General features: G+C 39.4%; 1 protein-coding gene and 1 long non-coding RNA gene across 2 annotated transcripts in view; both read right to left on the bottom strand.

Moving 5' to 3' along the window:
- Positions 1 to 4,208, bottom strand: part of Nampt (nicotinamide phosphoribosyltransferase) — a 37,332-nt gene extending 33,124 nt beyond the window's left edge. The window contains exon 1 of the mRNA XM_034635668.2: positions 4,028 to 4,208. Within this exon, the coding sequence (XP_034491559.1) occupies positions 4,028 to 4,084 (57 nt within the window). The 5' untranslated portion in view covers positions 4,085 to 4,208. The remainder of the gene's footprint in view (positions 1 to 4,027) is intronic.
- A 429-nt stretch (positions 4,209 to 4,637) lies between these two features.
- Positions 4,638 to 26,865, bottom strand: part of LOC139706019 (uncharacterized) — a 229,058-nt gene continuing 206,830 nt past the window's right edge. The window contains exon 3 of the long non-coding RNA XR_011707704.1: positions 4,638 to 4,918. This is a non-coding gene — a long non-coding RNA (uncharacterized lncRNA). The remainder of the gene's footprint in view (positions 4,919 to 26,865) is intronic.

The following is a 26,865-nucleotide window of genomic DNA, read 5'->3' as shown; positions in this document are numbered from 1 at the left end:
AAAAAAAAAAAAAAAAAAAAAAAATATATATATATATATATATTTTCTCAAGGTTATATATCCTTGTTCCAAGTATGACAGTTGAAAAAAATATGAGGCATATTTAAGATGCATACAATCTTTCTGAGAGGTGTAATTTTATCTAGATGTTTCTCTAGATGTCTCATGATGTTGATGTCTTTCTATAAGATGTTATTCCAAGATCTTTCCTCCCACAATAGGATCACATGGCCAAAGGCAATGACTACTAACCTAATTTTTCATACTTTTATTTTTGAGAGGACATAACAAAGAACAATCATTAAGATAAACAAACAAATAAATATACACATAAAAGCAGAAGAGGTAACATAGCCAAGGTCACAGAGCAAGTTATGTTGTTATACAACACCTAAAAGTATCAGAAAAGGATCTACTAGCCCCACACTGGTCAGGACTTTGTGCTTCTCCAAACTGAATGTGCTTGCCAGGCACAGTGGCTCATGTCTGTAATCCCACAGGCTCAGGAGGCTGAGGCAGGAAGATCACAAGTGTGAGGTCAACCTCAGCAACTTAGCAAGACCCTGTCTCAACAGACAAGATCTTCCATTAATATGCTCCAAAAAAATAAATAAAAAGGGCTGTGAATATAACCTAGTAGTAAAGTGCCTCTGAGTTCAATCTCCAAAACCAAAACAAACAAATTAAAAAAACTAATATGCCCTAAACAGCAAAAGTCATAAACAATTCTTCTTTTCAGTATTATTTAGGATTACTCAAGTCCTGGAAATATGTCTGTTGCCCCTGAAAATAATTCATTGCTCTTCAGCTATGTAGCACTAACCACTTCTAAGTATGGCTTAAGAATTTGGGGGTTAAATTATTTGGGGGAAAGAGAGAAATTCCAAAGATGTCTATGTATGATCATTATATTGCTTCTCTTAAACCTCCTGGTGCAAAATTTCTAATCACTTTTACCTCCTTTGCCACTCCTTCAAATCAAATTTCATCAGTTCATAAAGGAGGGCATCAGCTGCTTGTACTTTCTTAAGTTATTATGAGATTATTACTGACCAATTTATCTACTATAAAGTAAATCCTTATTTATATGATTTTTGTTGCCCAAGTTTTCCTTATAACTTATAAAACTTACTGGGAAATTTGAAATATATGCAAAATCTCACAAATATCTATATGGATCCACAACAAGAATGCACACAGGTAGTCTCTAGAGTACAAATTGAAGCAGCTGCCCCCTCCACATGAGGCTCAGGCTGCCAAGTGCGTTATTATGCCAGCACTTTAGTATCAGTTCAGAAGCAGTTAGACAGAGGCAACTATGAAAAATAGGAACATCTCAGAGGATGACACTAGGAAGAACTAACTTGCCTATATGGTAATTCTCATCTCTCTCCAAATCTTTTCCTTAAAAAAGCTCAAACTTCTAAGATTTGTTAATTCAGTCATTAGAGGAAATAAAATCTTCCTTCCTGAATTCTTATTTATTCATCACTGTAAATAAAACAGCTCTTGAAAAATTCTCTGAATTTCCAATATTTAATAAATGAACAGTTGAAAATGTGCTCAGTTCTAGATTAACAGCTTATAAATGATCTTCTGAGAAGCAAGCTACATTGGACAGCACATTTTATAACCAATGTGAGATGTGATTTAAAGTGTACAACGCCTAAGGATTAGTTTTGTGTACTATCTGTCTTTTCCAACTACAGTACAATTGACAAGCTCTTCCATTAATTTGCTACAGGAAAAATGTTCAGAAATGTTAAAACTATTTTCTGCTGTGGTTTGTTACTAGCAATTATATACACTAGGAGTGGGATTAAACCAGAAAAGCAACTAGAAAAAAAAAATCAACATATTTCACTGTCCTCATCAACACTTCTAGCTACTTAGTTCTCTACTTTAATTGGCCAAAAGTTTTTAAGAAACTGATATGGACACATAACATTCTTACACAATTTCCAAATAAAAGTTTTATTACTTTTAACCTCATTATTATTATTTATCTCTCTTCTTTACCTAAGGTAAAAAGGTTAAATAAAACAGAAAACAGGCTACAGGGACCACTAAAAACCTAATTTTAAGGAAAATGAAACTTACAGACTAATTGTTACTGTGGAACACACAATCTGTTTTAGTATACTGCTGTAACCCCTTGGTATAAAACAAATCAATCTGGATCCTCTTGAGGGATTTCTTGGGGGGGAAAAAAGTGAAAGCTACTACTAAGGTGAAAAACTTCTGGAAAGACTTCATATAAGACAGGGAATAAGATATACCAGCTTGACTTGAAAATGGACAGGAATGAAATTTATTAAATGAGTGTAAATTCTAATAGTGTAGATAAGTATGACTTGGCAGGAGATTAGAAAGCTTCAAGGTAATTCACTATTCTAATTAAACATATTCCAGAAAATTGATGTTAAACCAGTTTTACATTCTTCATATATAATGCCTAGAAGAACAGCACTCCCTTTTGTTTTTAGGCTAGACTTAACTTCCATGAACATTTCTCATTTACAATTCAATCACTGCATAAGCCAAAACACAACAAAAAATCTGAAAATTATTTTAAAGATTTAGTTAAGGCAATATTCTACAAAACCATTAATGAGACATTTCTAAAATCACTACTCAGGATATCATAAACATTACATTTGAACTGAGAGAACAGAAGCAGGTTTTAGGGTCAAGTGAAGGACCATACTTGATATTATAATGGTCACGCAATAGTGTAGATTTCCACTTTAAAATTTCATTTGAAAGATCACAGTGTTGAATCTTGGCTCTGTTTAAATGAAAACATACCTAAGCACTATTAACATAATCATAAAGCAACTGCAAAGAAATGGACAAAACAGAACTTAAGCAAAATGGAATTCTCTAAAAAATACTCTTCCAATATTGGAGTATTAAAAACAAAAAGGAAACAAAAACATGAAAGTATAATGCTTCATCACTATATTCCAACCCCCCATATTAAAAGGTAAATACTAAAATTTAAAACTAAAATTTATTTTGTGCAAGTGGGTTTTCTGGTCTGACATCTCACCTTTCAGGTGTTTTTGCTAACAAAAGTTGGCCAAAGTATAGTCCAGTTTATTTGACATAATTTGAAAACTAAGAGAAAGAGTATTTGCTAGATTTTCCCCTAGTTTCTCCTTTGCTAATGTGTGTGAGTTTCAAATAAAATTAATGGGACAGTTACACATGCAAGTGTCCAATAAGCATACGAAGCAATGTTGTGTCATTTCCCTCTCTGCAAGTTCTCCAGTGTTAAAACTCCAGTTCCTCTACCTCCTCGTGTTTCACTTTCCTTTTCACAGAAATCCTAGTGACCGCAAAGGTGTAAGAGCACATTGGCTTCTGCCACAAGGGATAAGGAGTGATCACTAGGTGCAAAGGAGTTTGAAACACAGCCCAGTGGAGTAGGATGGGGTTGAATCCAGCAAGGCTACCGGGCACAAACATGTGTCCTCCGCACCGGAGCCAAAGGGTCAGGAACGTGGCTGCTCCAGCGACCCTAGCAGGACCTCTCCCACCTCTTACTCAGGAAAAGGACATACCTGCCCAGCAAGGGGCGAGCGCGCGGGATCGGCTCTGCAGGGAAAAGCCCTCTCCTCCCTCCACCGCTGTGCTCCAGAGGCCGTTACTCAACTGGTCCGGTCTTCGGGCGAACCCCCGTCCAGGCCAACCCAGCCCGGGGCCAAGAGGCCCGCTCCAGAAGAGGTTGCGGGCGCCGGCACGCGGGCGGGCTCCGCGGGAGCCCCGAAGCCCGGCGCCCCGACCCCGGCCGCGCCCCCCCTCCGCACAGCCCCAGGCCCCGCCTCCTGCCGTCCATCCCTCCATCCCTCTTCGACCCACCTCCACTCCACTGCGGCGCCAGCTCCACCTGCCCCATCCCGCGGCCGCCGCCGCGCCTTCCCGCGGGGCCGCCTCGCGCTGTGCCCCCAGACCCGGCCGCCGCAGTCTCGCGCTCGTCCCTGAAGCGCCCCCAGTCCTCCCCTGCCCCCGCCCCGAACTGTACCTTGTAGGAGTCGGTGGCCAGAAGGATGTTGAACTCGGCTTCTGCCGCAGCATTCATCTCGGGCCGGAGTAGAGGGGGCGCGCGCCGCGAGCTCCCCGGCGCGGCTGCGAGGAAAGAGAAAAATGGGCTTCACCGCGCTCCGTTGCTTAAGTCACCGCTCGGTCTGAGGAGGAGGAGGGAAAGGGGGAGGACAGAGCGTGGGGAGGGGCCAGGGAAGGGCGGGACGGGAGTCGTGACGCGGCGGGGGCGGGGGCGACGACGGCCGGGGCTCACACGTTAGGGTCGGCGATGTCCAGCGGCCTCCTAACTCGGTTCCCCGCCCCGCCCAGCCCACCCCGGGGGACCGGGGGGGGGGGGCCGCGGGGCGCTGCAGCGCGTGCGCAGGGCGCAGGAGGCGGGGCGGCGGGGAGGACGTGAGGCACGCGCTCTGCCTCGGAGACGCCCGACCCGGGAAGCTCGAGCGGCCTGCCGCCTGGGCGCGTGACCTGGGCCCTCGCCTCGGTTTCATTTCTCGGCCAGCGCGGAGGGGCGGGACCTGGGGGGCGTTCCCAGCCTCCCCCTCTTGCAGGGAGCCAATTCGCCCGCGCCAGTTGGGATTTTCCTGTCCCTCTACCCAGTCCAGGCGGGTTCTCCGAGTCCACCTGAAGCCCTGAGGGCCTCCCACTGCTCCCGCCTGGACTCCGCACGCGCTCAGTTACCTTTGTCTCCCTCTTGGATTAAGGATGAAGCTCTTGGCCCCATCCCTCCTTACCCTCCTAGCCCTCTGTTTAGAATCCGAGGAGCTGCGGTGACGAATGAGGTCTGAGGGTCCTTTAATTTGACGCGTGGACTCCGCTTTCGTCGACTCTGGTGACTGAGGTCTTAGATCCTTTGAAGGATGCCTTGACTTTCCTGGAGAAAATTGTCCATTTCGTAAGGCGGAGGTTGAATACAGCCTTCACAGCTTTTGATGGGACACGATCTAATTGAATCTAATGTTGCCGGGAAGTAAAAGGCAGCCAGCCACGGCTTTGATAGGGTGCGAAACTGACTTTTTATTATCCTTATACTTGTTAAATCCTGGAAAACGAGTTTGCGACCCCCAAATAAAGAAGTGAGATGACGTCTGATGACTTCACTGAAATACCATAAGACCACCCACTTACTTCTTATTCATAGTTGCATTTTGACAAAACATTAGTATTCCCTTTGCATGTTCATGTTCGTTTAAAAAAAAGTTTCTACGATTTAGGTTTACAAGCTATAAGTAGAGAAAAGCAATTTAATGAAAATCAATGGCAGAAGTCTCATCCCCCCCCCCGGGGGGGGAGGGAGGAACTTGTGAATTGGAAGCTATATCTCAGGGAAACTAGGAATATGGTTGATATTGCTTCAAATCAAAGCCTTTAGGTCCAGACTATGTCTTGAAGACAACACACATCCTTGCCTTTATCCATATAGTTAGGTAGAAAATAGGGCAAAGATCGTGGAATTGAGAGAGATCTTCAGGCGCTTACCACGGTGGTAAATACTGCAAATACATTTCGAATTATTTTCAGCAATAAGGTTTAAAACGAAGTTTCCTTTTTTTTCCTTGTTAATTTGTTTGACCCCATGTTTACTGGGGAAAGTTATTTAATTTTTTTGTTATTAATGCTTTATTGTTAAAACAAAATCTGAATTCTCTGCTGGGGAATTAATTTTTTTTAAAAAAATTGTAATTTAGGTAATTTTTTAGAAACTTGAATTGGGCAGATTTTGTTAGATTAGGCAGTGTATTTCAAAGAAAGAAAAAGATCCTTTAGCCCCTCTTAATTTGGTGTTTTTTTCTTCATTCACTTAAAATTTACATAACCTACTTTACTTACAGGACAAATTCTTATTTGTTGAGTTTTCTGGAATCCATGTATTTACAACTGACCATTGTTCTATGCTGTTTTATGCAGAAAAAAAAATAGGATTCTGATTACAAAGTGGGCTTTGTTTATGGTAGCACTTTAAAAAAAAGGCAAATTTGATCTTGCAATCTTTGAGTTGAATTTACAGTTTTAAAATGAAAAAGCCAAATATCAGTACAAGTAAAAAACATGTTAACCTTGCATATGTACTGACATAGCTTGTTAAAAGCAGGAATAAGGCCTGCACAAGTAGTATTGAACTCAGTCCCCACAGCATTCTCTAGAAGAATAGATGGCAATCAGTTATTATGGTTTGGATCTTAAATATCTTCTGAAGATCCATATGCTAAAGACTTGGTCACCAGCCCTTGGCTTATCGGGAGGTGGAAGCTTTAAGAGGTAACTGAGAGAATGCCCTTAAAGGGCTTTTGGCCCCTCTGCCTCTCTTTCCACTGTTTTCTGGCCTCAGAAGTGAGCTGCTTCCTCTACCATGTGCTTCCACCATGGTATGCTATGGCCCCATTGGCCCAAAGCAACCATCTACTGAAATCTCTAAAACCATGAGCCAAAATCAACCTTTCCTCCTTCCAAATTGATTATCTCAGGTATTTTGTCACAGCAACAGAAAGCTGAGTAACACAAAAGTCATGTGACTCATAGAAGATCACGTTTGCTGAAGACAGAATTAGGCATATTCTTATGATTGTACATTCTACATGGTTGTTCCATAACAATTTTGAATTAATCAGGGTTTAGAAATAAAAAATTATCACCAAATACAAAGACAGAATTTCATTTTGAAATGACTTCTCTTGAAAGGCAACTTAAAAATTAGTTGTATTAGTTAGCTTTGCATTGCTGTAACCAAAACACCTTACCAGAACAACTTAAAGGAGGCAAAGCTTATTTTGGCTCATGGTTAGAGAGGTTTGATTCATGGTTGGCCACATCCATTGCTGTGGGCTCAAGGTGAGGCTGAACATCATGGCAGAAGAGTGTGGTAGAGGAGCACTGTTCCATTCATGACAGCCAGGAAGTACCAGAAGGTAGATCAGGGACCACAGGCAAGATAAACCCTTCCAGGACACATTCCAGTAACCCCCTTCCTCCAGCCATACCCTACCTGCCTACAGTTACCAACCAGTCCATTCAAACTAGGATGGGTTGTTGGGCTATAGCTCTCAAAATCCAATCATTTCACCTCCAAACATTCCTGTATTAACATATGTGCTTTTAGAAGAGACCTCATGTCCAAATCATAATGCTAGTATTTAGTATCTGAGATCTTTCAGTAGCATGTAAAATATCTGAGAATCTGTTTCTCTCTGGTCACTACAACATCACAAGTAATAACTAATATATAGACTCAAATGCCCTCCTCATGTAATTAAAAACTCTGGGTTAGTCTACTATTTTTACCAAACAGCCAATTAAGCACAGCAAATTGGTCCACCAATTCCTTGTTTCTAACCCTCAGAGTGCTGTGAAAGACCTGAAAGTCACATTTGATCAAAGTGGGTATTAACTGTACACTCCTGTTTTCTACACACACTATTAGACGGCCTCTGATGCACTTTGATATTTTAAAAGTTGTCTCAGATATTCCGATCTGATTGTACTTCAGGGAGAAAAAAACCCACGAAAACAGAAGACTCAAGAGAGGTAGGTATTGAACTCACCCACCTGCAACCCCTGACAGTGGTCCTATTTATCTCCCTTTTTACTCACCTCTAGAAATACCATTTAGCAACAGTTGTCACAAAGACAGATGTAAAAGATAAGCTTTTAAAAATTAAACTTAGTTCTTTTTTTTATTCAAATTTCCAAGGCCCTCTTGGGACCTCCCAGAGCTCTAATTTCCTAGGAAAAGGCCTTGTCTACAGAAAGACATAGGTTATCTTCATAGAACTAATTATTTTTCAGTGCAGCACTCTAAAATGACTCAGTCTGCTGAGACTTTTACAACCACAAAGAGATACAGAAAACTACTGAGTCTTAGTCTAAAAGTACAAAAGTCTAGAGTAACCATGATCCACAGACGATAAGAATTGGTGCAGATGTATAGATTTTTCACAAACATTCCATTGCAAAGTAGTTTTGTACCTTGGTGGTGTGTTTGATGTCTGACTGTCTATACTCTCCTCACCCACTATTTTCTGGGCAATGCTGAGATGATCAGCAATCTGATGTTAAACTCTTATGTAAGTCTTGTATCCTACCCGATTTCTTCCTATATTCTATGTATACGATATGACAAGTCTTATGTTACCATCTTTGTTAGTTTTTGCTTTCCAGTATATCTAAATCATTTTTTTTTCAATTCCAATAAAATAAAATGGAAAATAAGGTCAGAAAGCAAAAACAAAAGGTTTAAATTCATCTTTAAAAGTAAGCAATCGTGCATGTTATGATGTTACATTTAGGGATTTGATTGTCATCATCACTTATAACTTTTGTAGAAGGCCACTTGTTTGAGATTCGATAGACCAAATCAATGGCTGAGGGAATCAGATTGTTAGAACTATAAAAATATATCAATGTCTTTTAATTCAATGTTTTATCAAAACAAGGTATGCTAATCAGTTCTAGTACAAGAAAGAAGTATCCAGTGGCATCTAGATACACATTTTTAGTTTTAATGTTTACACATTTTTGCTGAGTGTCAGAAAAATGTAAATGTTAGGTCGGTGGTGGCAACTTGGTGGTGACTTGGTGGCTACTTAGAACAAAGCAGCCCACACGGGAAAAGAACATCAATCAGATGCCGGCGGACATGCCTGTCAATCAGCCAGATCTCCTGACTAACACCTGTCAATCAGCAGGACCCCCTGGCCAATACTGGAGTTCAGCCAACTCACCTGACCAACTCCAAGGGGGCAAGGGACCCTAGAAACACCTTTTCCTGTTCTGAGCCCTTCCCTTCCTGCTGTAAGCCCCATAAAAGTCCAGTCCGGTGGAGCTTCCATGCGATTTCTCCTCAGACCCTTCCCCTGTCACCTCTGTGGGTCTGATCGAGTTCCGCCCGCGAGTGATATCTCAATAAAGCCTCGTTCAGCGGCCCTTTTAAATCTGCCTCCTTTGGTGGCTGCCTGCCTCGCCTGATCTGACAGTAAATAACACATAAAACCTGATTTTTTTGGGGGGACAATTTTATTTAGCCTGAAACCAAAGTAGGTGGACACCTTGACTGGTGAACCTTACTATTTTCCTTGCCTTTCTCTAACCTATAAACTATTTTCAAATACTTCACATATGACTGGTTTTCCTAAAAAAGTTGAACATGAAAGACTACGTGCTGTATGATTCTATTGATATGAAATTCAAGACAAGACAAAACTATTGTGAAAGAAAGCATACCCAAAGAGGGGCTCAGTCTAAGGAAGTCAGATTGACTTTCAGTCAATCAGGGCTATCAGGGGAATTTCTGGGGTAATGGAAATGGTATACAGAGTAGTGGCTGTACAACTATGTACATTTGTCAATGTTCATTGAATTCTATACTTAAAATTGATGAATTGTGTATAAATTCTATCTCAATAAAACTGAACTAAAGAGACCTTTTTTCTTGAAATGATTTAAAAATTTTCTCCCATCCTGTTTTCTTATCCCTCCCCCTATCTTAGTGTTTCCACCTTACTTTGCATGATTTGGGGATGAACACCATTTTGTCTTGTTCAGAGAAAGATGTTCTTGAAGTTGCTGAATGTTTATAAACTCCAATGCCTAAGTGTCTGAAAATTCCTGCTAGGGAGTAGAAAGCAGGAAAAAGAACCAATCCCATTATGATTCTATTCAAGAGGTATGTACAAACACCTAGCCTATGCACAGTGCTGTACGAAGAAACACTGAGAAAGAACTTTAAGACGAGATGCCCTTCTGTTGAAGGGCTGTGAAATGACTAGGGTCTGGAGTGAGGGTAGACAGAACAACAGAGGTAATTCATTATCTCCCAAGATTAGATTGTGAGATCAATGTAAAACTGCATGTCCATATAAGCTTTGTCTCCAGGGACAACTTCTGAGAAATAATTAAAGCTTGGATAAAGATCAACTGGGCTTCACCCAGTTTCCACACCCTCCATTCTTCTAGACTAAGAGCTGCTCCTCCTGTAAAGCTTAAAAGGGCAGCAGTACATTCCCTGATCTGTACATCCTGCCTTTCTGTTTCACTTACTCTCCTCCCAATACACCTAACCTTAGCTCTCAATACCTTTGTTTCTGGCCCAGCATGTTCTCATGACTTTCTTCCTTATGATCTTGCGTGGACCCTATTCCTTCATATTGCCCAAATCAGCTTTGGCTCCCTCATCTCCTAGCCCTCTAGTCCTAAGTTCCTCACCTTTTCTTGGCTCTTAGTGTTTCAGGCTACTGTTCCTGCTAGGGAACATCACACAGCCATGAGTTAGCCATCCGTAGAAGGACATGTGGTGCCATCTGGCAATCCTTTTATTTCCCCAATTCAGCTTTTTTCCCATTTTGCTCAGTAGTGTTTGAAATATTTACCACTCTTCTTAAACTACTACCTTTGAACAATTGCCTCTCTTTTAGCAGATGACATTGTCTCCTGTGCCAGTAAGAAAAACCAAAGCTATCAGGTAGGAACTCCCTCAACTATGACATCTATGAGGGCAGAGGTCTGACTTAGATGGAGGTCTAGTCTTAGAATAAAGTGTAGTGGCGGGCATGTAAGTAGGGGCTTAGTAAATGTTGAGTGAATGAGTGCAGGAGCATCTTTGATCACCATTAAAAGCAGGATGGCCCTCTGTGGGTTGTGTCCTTTGCCTATGTCCAAAGTGCTATTGTACTGTTCACTGTGTGCACAGCTCCTCCTCTACTTCCTGATCTGCTGAACTCAGGCATGGTCATGTGAGTGGCTCTTGCCATGAAATACGATCTGAGAGATGTGCATCGCTTTTCAGGAGCAATGTTAAGAGCTGATGTGTGGTTTGCCATTTTCCTTTTTCATTCTCTCACAGACTGCAATATTCCAGATGGGGGCTAATCTGGTCATCTAAATCGTGAAATTCAAACAACACGGAAACAAGAGACACTGGATGTGTGATGTGAGTGAGAAATAAACCTTTCTTGTTGAAAGCCATGGATTTCAGAAGTTGTTAACCACAGTGTGCCCTGGTTAATCCTGATAGATTAACCAGGCCTCCACAATGCTTTCTTTCTTTACCAGGCTCAGAAAGAGGTGTCTTTCCTTGTGCTGCCCCACCTTTTTCTATCCTACCAGTCTCTTCAGATCCCTTGCATCAGTCACCCCCTTCTTGCCTCTGAACCTCCAAATCCTCCCTTTTTGCTGACATCTTGATATAAACATTTCTGAATTTCATGCATCTTAAAAAAAAAAGCCAAACAATTTTCATCATCAGCAAAAGCAGGGTGGGGGGGTCCTGTGGTAGATTGTGTTGCTTGCCCATATCCAAATTTCTATTGTAGAACTTCATCCCACTTCCTTCCAGTCATCACAGCTTCTCTCTCCTTTTCTAGAAAAAAATAAGGGGGGGGGGGTTTTCTGCCTCCCATTTCTACTTTCTTTCCTCATTTTACCTACTTTGGTCTGTGGGGTACTGATACTTTGGCCATACAAGCTGGCAGAACCAATGGATATATTTCACAGATATTGGCTAGTAACATCTGTAAAAAGAGGAAGTTTGTTGTCTTTGCTTCTTTTAGAAATTATTCCTCATCTACCCCTCAGAATCCATGGTGAGAGTGTTTTCTCCAAAGGCAGGCTGGACCTAGTACTTGCTATTCCTTGTGCCACAGAGCTTCGCTATAGGTTCCAGAGGAAGAAACCACTTGTCTATCTTACGAGCAGCCTTCCTACACACCCAAGGAAGAGTTCCAGGTCTAGGCTAACTAGCTCTTTGCTGATGGTGAGTTTGCTATTCACCTGTAGCACTTATTAGTCAGAAGCTCGGGAACCTTTTTATCCCATCTTTGTCTGGGGTGTTAATCATACTGTCCTAGGGGCCCACTATCTGTCTGAAAGAACTTTTCTTCATTTTTCATAGGATGGCAGAGGTTCCTCATGCAAAGAGAAATCCTTGTGGCCTGCTCTGAAATTCAGAATTATAGATTGAGTACATGGACTAGGTTCTACACAGATACTTCATTTAACCTGTTCTTCAAATTCATCGAAACTCAATAAGAATGAACACAGCCACTAAAACTGAGCATCATGTCTGTACATATTATTTAGTTAAAATAATCCAATGTAATTGAGCTGAAGTGAGGATTGGTGATAGAGTGCTTCCCAGTGTGTGCAAAGTCCTAGGTCTGAAAAACCAAAACCCAAACCAAACCCAACAGAAACAATGAAACTCTAATATAATTAAAGCCCATGGTCCTAACCAAGGTTTGAAAATGTTTTGTTCTACTGAATCACACCTATGATACTTTAGACACTCACATAATAAATCATCATTCTAGATTTTCTTTTATTTTTCCAGGTCATAGCCACTTTGGGGGATAATTAAAAAAAAAAACAAACTGAAACAAACAAAATGATTTAGGACTTATATTCTTCTTTTCCTCTTCCAAATTATCCTAGCTCCTATCTTCCCAATGTCTCTAACAGACTAGTTTCAATGCTTTGGTTATTTTTGGATTTGGGGGTCATTCTCACTTCTCTTTGCTCTGATGCATGGTGGCCTTTTCTAGCCTGCCTGGCATCCTCTGCAGCCACACGTCCTATAGCTGTACTTCTTAGGTGGCTTCATGCTTTGTAAGTTGTAGTGCTAGGTAAGGCTCTTGGCCCAATGGTAATTTGAACTTTTAGCATACCTTTCAAAATAATTCTGGCTTTCATAATTCTCTCATCTAAAACACTTAAGACAACTTTCTGAGAGCTTGCCTAGAGGATATTTGAATGGCACCATTCTGTTTTAATTTTTTTTTAAATCTCTCTTCACTATTCTCAGGATGCTTTTGGTTACAAGCAACTATGTAGCTAAATTAGAAGTGGCATATATTGGCTAAATTATATTGTTATATTGTGTGCGTGTAAGAATATGTGACAACAAATCCTACAGTTATATACAACTATAATGTACCAATAAAAATATGAGGAAAAAGCAAAAAAAAATTAATAGTTTGAATGGGGAAAAGGGGGGCTTAAAGAATAGGGTTTTAATTTCATCCATAAAAGAAAGTCTTAGGTAGGCTTTTCTAGGGTGGATTGAGTAACTGAAAAATATAAAGATTCCCCCCTCCCCTCTTTATTCTCATGAAGATTCATCTCTATGGGGTCACAAGTTGCCTATATTGATCCAAATATAGTACCCTCATATAAAAACACAGAAACAGAAGGGCAAATGGGGTTTTGTTCTTTATTATGTGTGAAAACCCTTTCAAGAAGACCCCAACAGATTTTCCTTGGCCCTTCTATCCAGGTTGAGGGCATGTCCACACTTTAACTGCAAAAAAGGCTGAGAAAGTGAGAATGCTGGCACATTTGGTCTCTACAGTGGGAGGCCAGCTCTTCCATCGAGGAGGAAGGGGGTTAGGAATGGCAACAACAATGATCACACATCACTGCCAACTAGGAGCCCAGATATCTCAGAATGAATTGTGTACATGAAGGAACCTGCTTGGATTTGACTCACTGTCTCCTTCTTTATTAGGTAGAAATAATCTCACCATTGCAGATAGCTCTATCATTCACAGTGACTTTATAATAATTTCTTCCAATAGCCCAAGGCTGTCTTAATGTGAATAGAACTCTAATAGTCTTCCTGGTACCCTAGAATCAACCTAGGCAGAAGATGTACATGAATATACCACTCCCCCCTTCCTCCCAATCCTACCCAACCAATTTTTGCTACTTTTAAGCAACAAAAGACCATGTTTACTCCTTATGCAGGATCATAGAATTTTGTATGGGCTAGCAAGTGTTTGTACTTTTTTTCCAGATTGATTGTATCTCTAAGGAGTAAATATACAACAGTGACTTATTTTCATATATGCTTAATGAACTAATCTCATTTCATTATAACCTTACATTACTGTGCCCATTATATCATTATACTGAATCTAACAGAGCATTGATACTCAAATTATCAATAATAATTCTTATGTACATAGACACTTTTTAGTGTGTTATGTTTAGACTTAAAAATCAATGTGAGCATTTTTAAGATAAATTGTCATCACTACCATCTGAAAGCATTTCTTGGTCACTTAATTTCATGCAGCACTGTTCTAGCTGGTATATAAACACAGCAAAGCAATACATTTTGTCTAGAGATTTGGAATTAAATGTATGGACAGTAATTGATTGAATAAAATATTCACAATTACCATTGATGAAGAGGAAGGTCAGGCTTAGGTTAGGCTCAGAGGGCTGGCTGCATTCTCAGAAAGGCCTTTATTCATTTCCATTAACATTTTTTTTTTACATTTTCATTAAGCAGCTACTATGTTCTGCTGTTCCAAATGGTAAAGAAGATGAAAAAGGTCTTTGCTCTTATGCAATTCATATTTAATAACTTTCTTTTACTCTCTGAAGAGTGGCCTCTTTTTTTATTAGTTACACATGACAGTACAATGATCTTGACAATTCATACATTTGAATCAAATGGGGTATAATTTCTCATTTTTCTGATTGTACAGGTTGCAGAATCACATTGGTCATGCAGTCACCTATATACATACAGCAATAATAATGTCTATTTTATTCTGCTGCCCTTCCTATCCCCTCCATTAACATTTAATCTATTGCTATGATTTGGATAATTGAATCCCTGAAGGCCCATGTGTTAGAGGCTGGGTCCCCAGTATAGCACATTGAGAGTATGAAGAACCTCTAAGAGGTAAACCTTTGTGGGAGGCATTTGGAGTAACCAGAGCATACCCAAGTTGATAGTAGGACCCCAGTCTTTTTCTGTCTTTCACTTCTGGCCATAAGTTATAGGCTTTCTCTGAGATGCACTTCTGCCATAATATGCTGCCTCACCACAGGCCCAAAAGCCATGGACTAATGACCATGGACCAAAACCTCTGAAACTGTGAGCCAAAACAAATCTCTTATCTTTTTAAGTTTACCATGTACTTTGTTAAGTAATGAAAAGTTGACAAACCTACCTACTGTGCTCAAAATTTTGTTGGCTCTATAAGGAATGATGCATTGGAATCTTTGCCTTCAAGGGGAAAATCAAGTTCTAGAGAAAACATATGCAAAATATCCAAGAATTAGTTTCCCTCCTTTAAAGCAACCCTCATGAAGTGTATTAGGAACTCTCATGCAGTTAGACATATTGATTGCTACAATCTCACTGCCCCCAAAGCAGTGCAGGAATTAAATGATGGTTCGGCAATCCATATTCTTTCTGTATTCTTGAGACTTTGATGCTCTGATCTAAATTGGATGCTCTAAAGCTGCCCCTCAATTTTGCATCAGTGTGGCTGCTGTGTGAAAAATAGAGGATGGGGGTAAGCGTGCAAGCACAGGATCCACTGAAGTGGTCATTGTAGTCTGTGAGAGAGTTGATGGTGGCTCCGAATAAGAGAGCAGGTGTGAGATGTGCAGAGATGGGTCAATATGAGGTATCTGGAAGCAGAGTACAGAGGACTTGTTGAGGAATAAGGTGTATGTGTGTGTGTGTGTGTGAGAGAGAGAGAGAGAATGAGAGAGCACAAGAGACTGGAGTGGGGGATAGCATGAGGGTTTCGTGGAGAGAAGAGTAGGATTAATGGCGATTCTTAGTTTATATCTTTAACTATCAGGTGGTTAAACTAAATGAGTTATAGACAACTAGGAAAGGAAACATTTAGAAAATCAAATCAAGAATTCATTTTGGACAGCTTAATCTTGAGGTTTCTATTAGACTTCAAGCAGGTATGAGACTCCCTGCTTGCCTACTGAATTTCTGACTACTATCTGGATTTCTCCTTTCTCTGTATTGACATCTGAATGGGGCCCAGTCCCCAAATGCTTCCATACTTCAGAATAAATGTGTGCCCCTATCCATTCTTTGGTTTCATTTATAAAACTTCTTGGCCATTTGTTTCCAGCAATCTTTGTAGCTTTCAATTTCCCCAACTCCGTTCTTCCTGATTCTGGCTTCCCATTCCCCTCTTACCCCAATTCTGTGTTTTTGCAATCACAGGATGCCTTGAGACCAACTCTATACAAATAAGGTGGGAATTCTTTTTCTTCACATTTCATTTGAAATGATCTTGGAAGTTTTTGTCTTATATGTTTCTTCTTTTGTTGTTATTCATTTATTGGGTATATACAAATAAATAAAACACATTTTTGGAAAATGGCCAAACAGTAAATAAATATTAATGAGTTGGGTATTTATTACTGCCATTTTCCCATTTCGAGGATAACTATTCCAAATGAAGACAGAAGGGGAAAAAAAGTGGCTATATTCTTCATGTAAAAAACAGGGAACTTAACCTCGATATTATAAAGCGTATATATGACAAACCCAAGGCCAACATCATATTGAATGAGAAAAAACTGAAAGCATTTCCTCTAAAATTTGGAATAAGACATGGATGTTCACTCTCACCACTCTTATTCAATATAGTACTCAAAATTTTAGCCAGAGCAATTAGTCAAGAGAAGGATATAAAAATGGATACAAATACGAAAGGAAGAAGTCAAGTTTTCACTGTAGACAGTATGATCTTATACATAGAAGATTCAACAAACTCCACCAGAAGACTTCTGGAACTGATAAACAAATTCAACAAAGTAGCAGTATTCAAAATCAGCACACCCAAATCAATAGATTTTCCATAGACTAACAATGAATCTGCTGAAAAAGAAATAAGAAAAACAATTTCATTCAAAATAGCCTCAAAAAGCAACAACCACCACCCACCCAGGAATAAATCTTACCAAGGAGGTGAAAGACTTCTACAGTAAAAATTAGAACACAGAAGAAATAAACTGAAGAAAACACCAGAAGATGAAAAGACCTGCCATATTCATGAATAGGCAGAATTCATATTGTTAAAAGAGCCATATTACCAAAAGTATCTACAGATTTAATGCAATCCTCATCAAAATACCAATGACATTCTTCACAGAACTAGAAAAAGTAGAATTAAAATTCATATGGAAGAACGGCCAAAGCAATTCTGAGCAAAAAGAGCAATGCCAGAGGCATCGTGAAACCGGATCTCAAATTATACTATAGAGCTATTATTAAAAAAAAAAAAGACATGTGAATAGAAGACACAGAGACAAATCTGAAAAAACATAGTCATTAAAGCTCCCAAAAACATACACTGGAGAAAAGACAGCTTTTTAAACAAGTGGGGCTTAGAAAATTAGACATCCATATGTAGAAGAATGAATTTAGATTCCTATCTCTTATCCCGTAAGAAAAAGTCAGTTTGAAGTCCATCAGAGACTTAGGAATTAGAACAGAAACTTTGCAGATACTAGAAGAACACACAGGATCAACATTCCAAATCATGGCTGCAGGAATAGATTCTCTTAATCAGACTCCTAAAGCTCAGGAAATAAAACCAAGAAATAATAAGTGGAATGACATTAAATTAAAAAGCTTTTACGCAGCCAAAGAAAACAATTAAGAATGTGAAGATAGAGCCTACAGACTGAGAGAAAATCTTTGCCAATCTTCTGACAGAGGATCAATATTCAGAACATAAAAGAACTTAATACAAATAAGTTAATAGATGTGCAAACAGATATTTCTCAAAAGAAGAAATATCAGTGATCAACAAATATATGGTAAGGTGTTCAACATCTTCACCAATCAGGGAAATGGGAATCAAAACGATACTGAGATTTCATCTCCAGTTAGAATGGCAATCATCAGAAATACAAATAATAAACGCTGGGCAAGGATATGGGAGAAAAGGAACACTTACACACTGTGGGTGGGATTGTAAATTCATACAATCACTATGGAGATCAATATGGAGGTTCCTCAAAAGGCCAGGAATGGAACCTCCATATGACCCAGCTATACCACTCCTCATTATGTATCTCAAAGAACTAGGGCTGGGGATGTGGCTTAAGCCGTAGCACACTCGCCTGGTGTGCGTGCGGCCCGGGTTCCATCCTCAGCACCACATACATACAAAGATGTTGTGTCCGCCGAAAACTAAAAAAAAAAAAAAAATATTAAATCTCTCTCTCTCTCTCTCTCTCTCACACTCACTCTCCTTTAAAAGTCAGCATCTTATGTTGACACTTGGATACCCATATTTACAGCAGTACAATTCACAACAGCCGAGTTGTGGAACCAGTCCAGGTGCCCGCCAATGAATGAATGGATAAAGAAATGTGGCACATAGACACAATGGAGTTTTATGCAGCACTAAAGAAGAATGAAACATCATTTGCAGGTAAGTAGGCAGAATTGGAGAACATCAGGTTAGTGCAATAAGCCAGACTCAGAAAGTCAAGAATGATGTTTCCTCTTGTATGTTGAGGCTACAGAGAAATAGAGGGAAAAAGGGATTTTTTTTTTTTTTTAATGAAAAAGCAGTAGTGCAGACAGGGGGATAGGTGGACAGGTAGAGGAGGGACTGAACAATGAAATTGAACAAATCATGTTACCTGCATATATTAATATTTAACGATTCTCACTAATTTGTATAGTTAAAACGCACCAAATTAGGGAAAAAAAAAAAAAAAAGAAGACGACCTTCAGGGCATCTTCATGGTCTCTGAGCTAATGCTTGGCTTGGCAGATCCAGAAGAAATTCCAGCTGGCTGCTCAAAGCCAATCAAGCTGTAGAGGACTGAGAAACACTAACTAAACTGACAATCAACAAATCTTTTTGTGGGAAAATTTAATAAATTGCAACGTGAAATAAACCAGACTTGACAATGAGATCCTGTTATCTGTAGAGCAGGTTTCCTCTGAAAACCAGCTTGCCTATCACTAATTTTCTTGGCAGGTTCTTGACATAGAGCATTAGATGTTCTTAAAAGATATCTTCGTTAAGCCATTCAGGTCTAGGAAATTAGCTTCCTTTACCCCAGGGAAATTTCTGTCAACGTTATTATTGCTGTTAGTCTTTTAGAATCAAAGCAGCCTCCTTGTGGAGGCATCAGATAAACACTGACAAGTTCCACAGGTACCATATCAATGTGCCACACAAGTTACAAAATGCAATTGGAGAGGGAGAACAGTTTCATTATACAGACATTTGAGCCACGTTTCTTGATACAAGTACTGGTCATTTTCCAATGCCTCCCCACACATTTGTAAACTGTCTCTTTAGCTTTTTGTGTTGTGATTATATCACTTTCTGTTTTCACTTTCAGAAGATGATCTTTTTTGTCTTCTATCCCCATGTTCTGGATATGCTGGTGTAGTCATAGTCAAGTCCCAAGCATGACTTTAAAGCTTTGTGCCAGAACTGTCAAACTGACTAAGATTCACAAGTTTTTCACAATGAAATTATTCAGTCTAATTAGGAAGGAAGTCAGAGTTAGAAAAGGACCCAGTAACGACCTCCCACTAGGCTCCACCTCTTAAAGGACCCACAACCTCAACCCTAGCACACTGCAAACCTGCAGCACGTGAACTTATGGGGACAAACCACATCTAAAAGCATTGAACCACTACTTCTGAAATGCACTCTGTCCCAGTACGTTAACAGTTTCCCCAAAGCCAGCAAGGGAGAGAGAGACTATCCACAAAATGAGTTGCCATCTTAATGTCACAATCCTGCATATGTACCCACGTACATCAAGTCCTCTTTGTCATAGTCTGTTGGTGAGAAATAACCTCCCGTTCCACCAGAGATAAGGGATGGTGATGATCACACAGGATACTTGGGTTTTCTTTTAATTCCTAGAATGTGCCACATTCTTTTCTGTCTCAGGTCATTGGCATAAATTATTCCTCTTCCCTAAATGCTCATTTCTTCTCCCTAAGTTTACCTAGTTAATTCTTTACTCCTTTACATTTTACTTTAAATACCACCTTCTCAGGGAAGCAGTCTCACAACTACTAGCACAGGGCTGAACAGCATTTAGATATTATTGCAGCCTCTTGTGTCTTTCTGCTGACCATGGCTTGTAATTCAGTATTTGACTACTCTCCATCTTTCTCCCTAGACTGTACACTCCATGAGAGCAGGAATAGTGTTGGTTTCTACATCATCATTGTAGCCTCAGCACCTAGCACAGCACTTGGCACAAAGTAGATGCTAAATAAAAAAAAAAAAAAAAAAAAACAAGTCAGTGCTGTTGTTCTGCTGTTAAAGGCAGCCAAGACAAAGGAAAGGAAGATCGCTTCTACTTTAGTAGAACGCTCGATTTCTTGGAAAGGAATTGTGGAAGTTTAAAACTATGTTGTCACTATTCACTTCCTCTAGAGCATTTTTTTTAGCAGATTTTTTTGATACCTTTCATATTTCTTCTGTGGTTTTTAATCCGTTCAAGTTATGTCTCTCCCTCTCTCTTTAAAAGTCCTTTTACTTCATAGATATATTGATCTTTAAGGATCTTCAATAGTTCAAAGAAATCTCTTCTGTCTCTAGAATTTCTCCATTCCTAATGTTTTAATTTGTTATTTCTCTTTATCATAATCAGACTTGTCAAAATTCTCTATTTTATTGTTATTTTTAAGGAAAGAACTTTTAACATTGCTGAAATTTCATATATTCTATTAAATTTTACTTTTAAGCCTTTGTTATTTATTTATTTTTACTTCTTAAAAGTTATTTTGTTTTTCTTTCTTGAGTTAATTTGCTCTTAATCTTTCTTGTTTTTAGATATATTATTTAAGCAGATATACTGGTCCCTGAGCACTACTTTGACTGTATTATGTTAGTTTTAGGTAGTTACTTCTCATTTTTAGTTTCTTGTAAAACAGCTCCTAATTTTAGTTTTCATTTTTAAACACTTTGTGAGTTGTTTAGAAACATGACAAATTTTTTTGATTCTCTTCCTAATTTCTAATTTTACATAATTAAGATCAGAGAAGACTATGTGATTTCTGCTTTGAAGAATTTGTTAGAATTTGAGATATTTCTCTTTGACTTGATTATGTTCAATTTTCATACCTATTCCATTGGTGTTGGAAAACAATGTACATGCTCTCTTTAAAACAAGGATAGGTGAAATATGATATATCAAGAACTATGTAATGTTTTGAACAGCCAACAATAAAAAAAAAAAAAGAAAAAAAAGAAAAAAAAAAATAAAACAAGGATAGGAATATAAATCATATAAAATCAACAAATATAAGTCTTTTAATTGTATTATTCAATTCTTTACATTCTATTTTAGCATTCTTTACATTTTTAAGTTATAGAAACTCAATATATTACCTTCTGATACATTTATGTTAAAATCTCCCTTTTATGTTTATGCAAATGTCAATTTATTTTTGTATTAATAATATTTTCAATGATATACTTATTAGAGCTGGGTGCAGTGGCACAAGCCTATAATCCCAGTGACTCAAGAGGCTGAGGCAGGAGGATCACAAGTTCAAAGCCAGCCTCAGTAACTTAGGGAAGCCTTAAGTAACTCTGTGAGACCCTGTCTCTAAATAAAATATTAAAAAGGGCTGGGAATGTGGCTCATTTTCCCTAGTTTCCTTGAGTTCAATAAAAAATAAAAAAGTTATATTTGGTTAAATTTTTTTTTTTTTTTTTTTTTTAGTTGTAGATGGTGCTGAGGATTGAACCCAGTGCCTCACATGTGCTATGCAAGCACTCTACCACTGAGCCACATCCATAGCTCTGTTAAGGTTTTTGACTACTTTTTCCCCCTAGTTTCTTTTTTTAATATGAAATGTTTCCCTTTATCCATTTAATGATTTTTCATCTTGAATTTGAATGCATGTTAAACTAATATTGCAGTTTTGCTTTCTTTTTATCAGCATTATCTCAGATATTTTTTTTCCAAAACTTTTTTGCAATTCACCTGGGTCATTTTGTTTTAGATATGTCTGTTATAGAAGCATATGACAGGACTTTAAAAAACAGTCTTTTTCTGTCTATTGGTAGAGGATCTTAATCCATTCATGTTATTAGGCCACATTCTGACATTTTCTTTTTCTTTTTCCCATTTATTATTATTTCATGTTGTTGTTGACCTCCCACCCTCCCCTGACCCAATAGAAAATCCTAAATGATCCCAGAACAAAACGATAGGCTACTTACAAAAGAATAAGAAGCAGAATGTCAATGGGCTTTGCGTTGGCAGCACAGGACACTGGAAGAGCAAATTATTTTTAAACTTGCTGAGGGAAAAAAAGAAATTTTTGAACATGATTTTACAGGACTTGGGAAACACCACGGCTGACTGGGGCAAGTCAGGAGTGGGGAACCATGCTGGAAGGCCAAAGGTCTCATCTGGTCCAGCTCCCTGTATTGCAGGTTTTATTCTTGCCCAATCATGCTCCTTGCAGTTTGGAGCATGGTCAGCAAACTATGGTCTTTGGACCCAATCCACCCTGCTGTCAGATTTCTGTAAACAAAGTTTGATGGGAACACAGCCTAGCTCCTTCACTTACATATTCACTGATGCTCTCCCCCTGCAGTTCACAAAGCCTAAAGTCCAGGGTAGGACTAAAGGAGGAAAAAGATGCACTTGGTGTGTAACATGTAGGAGGTGCTCCTTTTTAAAGCTGACCTTGTACTTCAATGACCTCAAACATGAGCACTGTCCTAAATTGGACTCATTAACCAATTCTTTAGCCTCACCCTGGTCCCTATTCTGCCTAAATATTTGGCTCTTAACAGAAATTGTTCCCCACCTTCCAGCTTAAAGCATCTCTGAAATGGTATTTCTGGGACAGTTTCTCTTGTTCATGATACAAACCATAGTTTTCTACATTTTGCTTCCAATCTGATGAGACATACTTTTTATTTTGTGATTCATCTTTTTAAAGTACATTTTCCCTAGGCATTTGGGGAAGAAGAGGAGGAGGTGGATTTATTTTACAAAGAAATCTAATGACAATTTAGTTTAAAATATAACATTGTAATATAAACTGTCATTCTTCTTTTGTTCCATTTTTCCCCTTCAGTTTTCTTATAGAATCTATTATTGGGAGTTTTACATTTTCAAAATAAATCTGACTGTGGTACAGAGGGCATGGTGTAGAGTTTTCAACTACATTTTGGTCCAATTCCTGAAAGGTTCATAAATATGTCACTAGAAATTTTATTCATATTGATTTTTTTCCTTCTCTACACCCTTTTATATTTATTGCCTGAGGCAAAGGATTAATACCTTCCTTTACCTTTTATTGGCTGGTTTGCACAATAAAACCATTATAGACATGTTATTTATTCAGCATCTACTTCGTGCCAGTGCTGTGCTGGGTGCTGGGGCTATAACAGTGAGAAAATGGACACTATTCCTGATATCATGGGGTGTATGGTCTGGAGAGGGAGACCGAGATTGGTCACATATTGAATGACAAGCCATGGTCAGTGGCATGAAAGAAAGATACAAGAGGCCACCACACTGTCTAAAGGTGAATGAGATTCAGACTGCTAGCTTGAAGAATGCTTCTCTGAGAAAGTGATGACTGAGCTGAAATTTCAGTGCAGGAAGAATAGGAATTGACTAGGTGATCCTGGGGGGAAGAAAGTATTTGAGGGAAAAAGAATAACTCATGCAAATACCCTAAGGCTGGACAGAGCCTGGTACACAGGCTGTAAGAAAGTGATGGGAGGGCTGACTCCCATGAGGGAGAGGGAATGAGAAAACAAGCCTGGAAAAAAGGGTGCCACATCCTATATGTCACCTGAATTCTGGTTCCTAATCTTTATAGCAATTGGAATCCACTGACAGGCTTTTAAACAGGAAAATGACATGAACATATTTAAATGGAAGTTTGAAAAAAATCAGTTTGTCAATGGAGTAGAAAATTAGATGGTGGATTTGAGTGACCAGTGGAGAGACTGTAGCAGCAGAGTGCAGTGGTGCACACATGTCATTCCAGGTACTTGAAAGGCTGAGGTTGGAGGATCTCAAGTTAGAGGCCAGCCTGGGCAACTTAGCAAGACTCTGCCTGAAAACAAACAAACAAACAAACAAACAAATAAATAACAATTTAAAAAGCTGGTTCAGTGGTCCAGGTGAGAGTCAGGGCAATTAGACTATGGGGGTGGCAAGTGAGGAGAGAAAGGAAATGAACTGATTCAAGAGATATTCAGAAGGTAATATGAAGAACTCTTTGTGATGGCTTGGATGTGGAGGATGAGTGTGTAGCAGTTGGCAAGGATCACTCCCAAGCTGCTGGTTTACTCAGTTGAATAGATTTTAGGGCCATTTACTGAACTTAAATAACATCATAGATGAACTAATGGAGGGGTAGAGTGAGTATTCAATTTAGGATATTCCAGTGGGATATGTGTATATACAAATACAGATTTCATATCTCTGTCTTGGTCCAGAGAGCTCAAAGAAGAGGGCCAGACAGATGCACATGTAAGGTCCCTGGCTTGCAAAGCGGCAGGTGTGTTTAGATTGCCTCAAGAGGTAGTCTAGAGGGCCTGCAGCCACCTGAGGAACATGATGGATGGAAGAGAATGAGCTGGGAGGACTAAGCAAACCCAAAGAGCACAGTTCCATGGAAGCCAAGGGAGAAGCCAGAATGAGGCCACTGGCCATCAGTGTGCTACTGAGTTAAAATGGGGACCAAAATGTATGTTGGATTTGGCCCCATTTTGGAGATTCTTTGTAATCTTCATGCAAATGGTTTCATAGTTTGGCAGAACCCAGATGGCAATACATTGAGGAACTGGTGGGAGGTGAGAAAATGCTGTCCGCAAGTGCAACCAATCCCTTTATGAATCTGGCAGCAAAGGGGAGTCAGTAGAAAGGGAAGTCAGTTTAAAACGTTTTTCCTTTTCTTTCTTGCTTTCCTTCTTTATTTTTAATGGGAGAAAAACAAAGTATGTTGGAAGGATTCTGAAAAATCAGGGGGTTAAAGAGTCTGTCTACAAAAGAAATAATCAAAATTCCCTAAAACAGATAGCGGGGTATGAGATCCAGAACATAGCGAGCCTCAGAAGGAGGAGTGACCCTGTACTAGAAACGCCAGGCAGAGCAGGGAGCAGGCACAGGCGGGCACTTTTGGAGTGGTGATTCCGAAAATGGAAGAAGTTCCTGACTCAGTGTTACCTTCTGCCTTCCTGATGAGGAGTGAATCAGTGTTACCTGCTGAGAGGGGGAAGAGCAGAGATGGAGGAGAATGAAGATTTGAAGTAGTTGTTGTGGAGCACAGGGGAGGAAGGTGACCAGAGGAACATTGGATGTGGGACTATGCTGAAGGCCCAGAGAAAGTCAGTTATCCTAAATTTGTAGGAGCATTGATATCCTTGCTTCACAATTTTCTCAAGCAGCCCTCTGCTGGCTGAGTGTAAGCATCCTGAAAGGGAAGCTGTCTAGCAGTGATCAAGGAGCCCCTTTTACTTAATATGTGTCACAAATCTCCTAGTGCAACATTAGGCCTAGGGGAGGAATTAACTAAATATTTATCAACTGCTCTTTTGAATGCTTTGGCAGAGTCCTGGTCAAGCGTCTATCTCCCACTCCCCATTCCTCTTTGAAAAGCCCTTGACTTCTCACATCTCAACATCCTTCCTGTGCTCAGTAAAGTTTTATCTTCCGCAACCTTGTTCAGGTGATGTACTGGGGCAACTGTTTTTTTGTTTATTGTTTTTGGCCCAGTGAATGAAAATGAAATGGAGTGGGACCATTTAGGTCATTTGCTCTTGACATAATTATACTAACATTATGCACCTGGCCTTTGTCTTTTTAAAATACATTTGTGGCATGTGCTTTTTATGGGATGCAGTCCTTCAAGTCAAGGACTACTTGCCCACACCGTTTTATATCTCCCCTAGCTCTCTTTGTGGGATTCTGTGTTTTGGCTGCAGTTGGGTTCAGATTGCAGATAAGTGGGGAAGCTGAGGTACAGGCAGTCCTCCCTTTCCATCACTGCTCCTGGCTCCTCTGGTACTACCAGTACTTCTCTGTCATCTTGCAAACAGTGGTTTTTGCATAGGTTCAAATGGTGAAAACCAACAGCACATCAGTGGTGGGAATAATACTCCTTACAGTCAAGGGTTTATTTCACATCAAGGTGATTGAAGACATAGTTTTCAGAATACATTACATCATTCTGGCTTCCCACCTTTTATCAGCCAGTAAGAAAAGAAGTAGAAAATTTTAACACTTAATGTCACTCTTATATCTTTTTGCATGTTATTTAACTATATCATTCAGCTAACCAAGGGTGAAAACGCGCGTGCACACGCACACACACATACACACACACACACAATATGGGATTAAAAAAAAGATGAACTAAATCAGTAATATAATTACTTACAATTTTTACAATAGAGGTCTTAGAATGACATTTGTTCAGCAGGCCTGGAGAGCAATAAATTCAAATTGAAACAGAAGGTCAGTATTCTTTAAGAAGAAAAATGTAATGAATTCCATATAATAGCTAGCTTGAGTAAGATGGAATCCATTGATAACACTGGGAAGGAAGGGAGGTATTTCTTCTAATAAGATAAAAATTAGGGCAATCAGAAATAATAGGTAAAACAAAAAGCTATCACAAGAAATCCAAATCTGCAATCTAAAATGTATAATTATTTTCAATAATTAGTGGAGAAGAAGAAAAAAAAATCATTTGACCAGAACTCCAGAATATTCTTTGAGTGACACAGATTTGTGGTCATGGCACTATATACAAGAAGATACACTCGGCTATGATTTTGTTTCTTCCGTATACAAGGTTACCTCTCCTGAAGCTAGGGCTTTCAGCTACAGCTCTCTCTGGAAGTTCTAAACTCCTGCCTCTGTTGTCCCCTCTGGCCCAGGGGTCGCTAACCAAGGGGTGAATTGCCATACCTAGCTGGTTTCCTTTAATCCTGATGACACTTTTGAAAGAGTCCTTCATTAGTCTCTCTTCATGTATGCCTTCTGAAAGAATGTGTCACTTCCCTGGTATAATGAGAAAGAGAA

This window comes from Marmota flaviventris, chromosome 1, assembly GCF_047511675.1.
Source record: "Marmota flaviventris isolate mMarFla1 chromosome 1, mMarFla1.hap1, whole genome shotgun sequence".
In the NCBI taxonomy this organism is placed as follows: Eukaryota; Metazoa; Chordata; class Mammalia; order Rodentia; family Sciuridae; genus Marmota; species Marmota flaviventris.
This window is presented reverse-complemented; position numbering and strand designations above follow the sequence as displayed.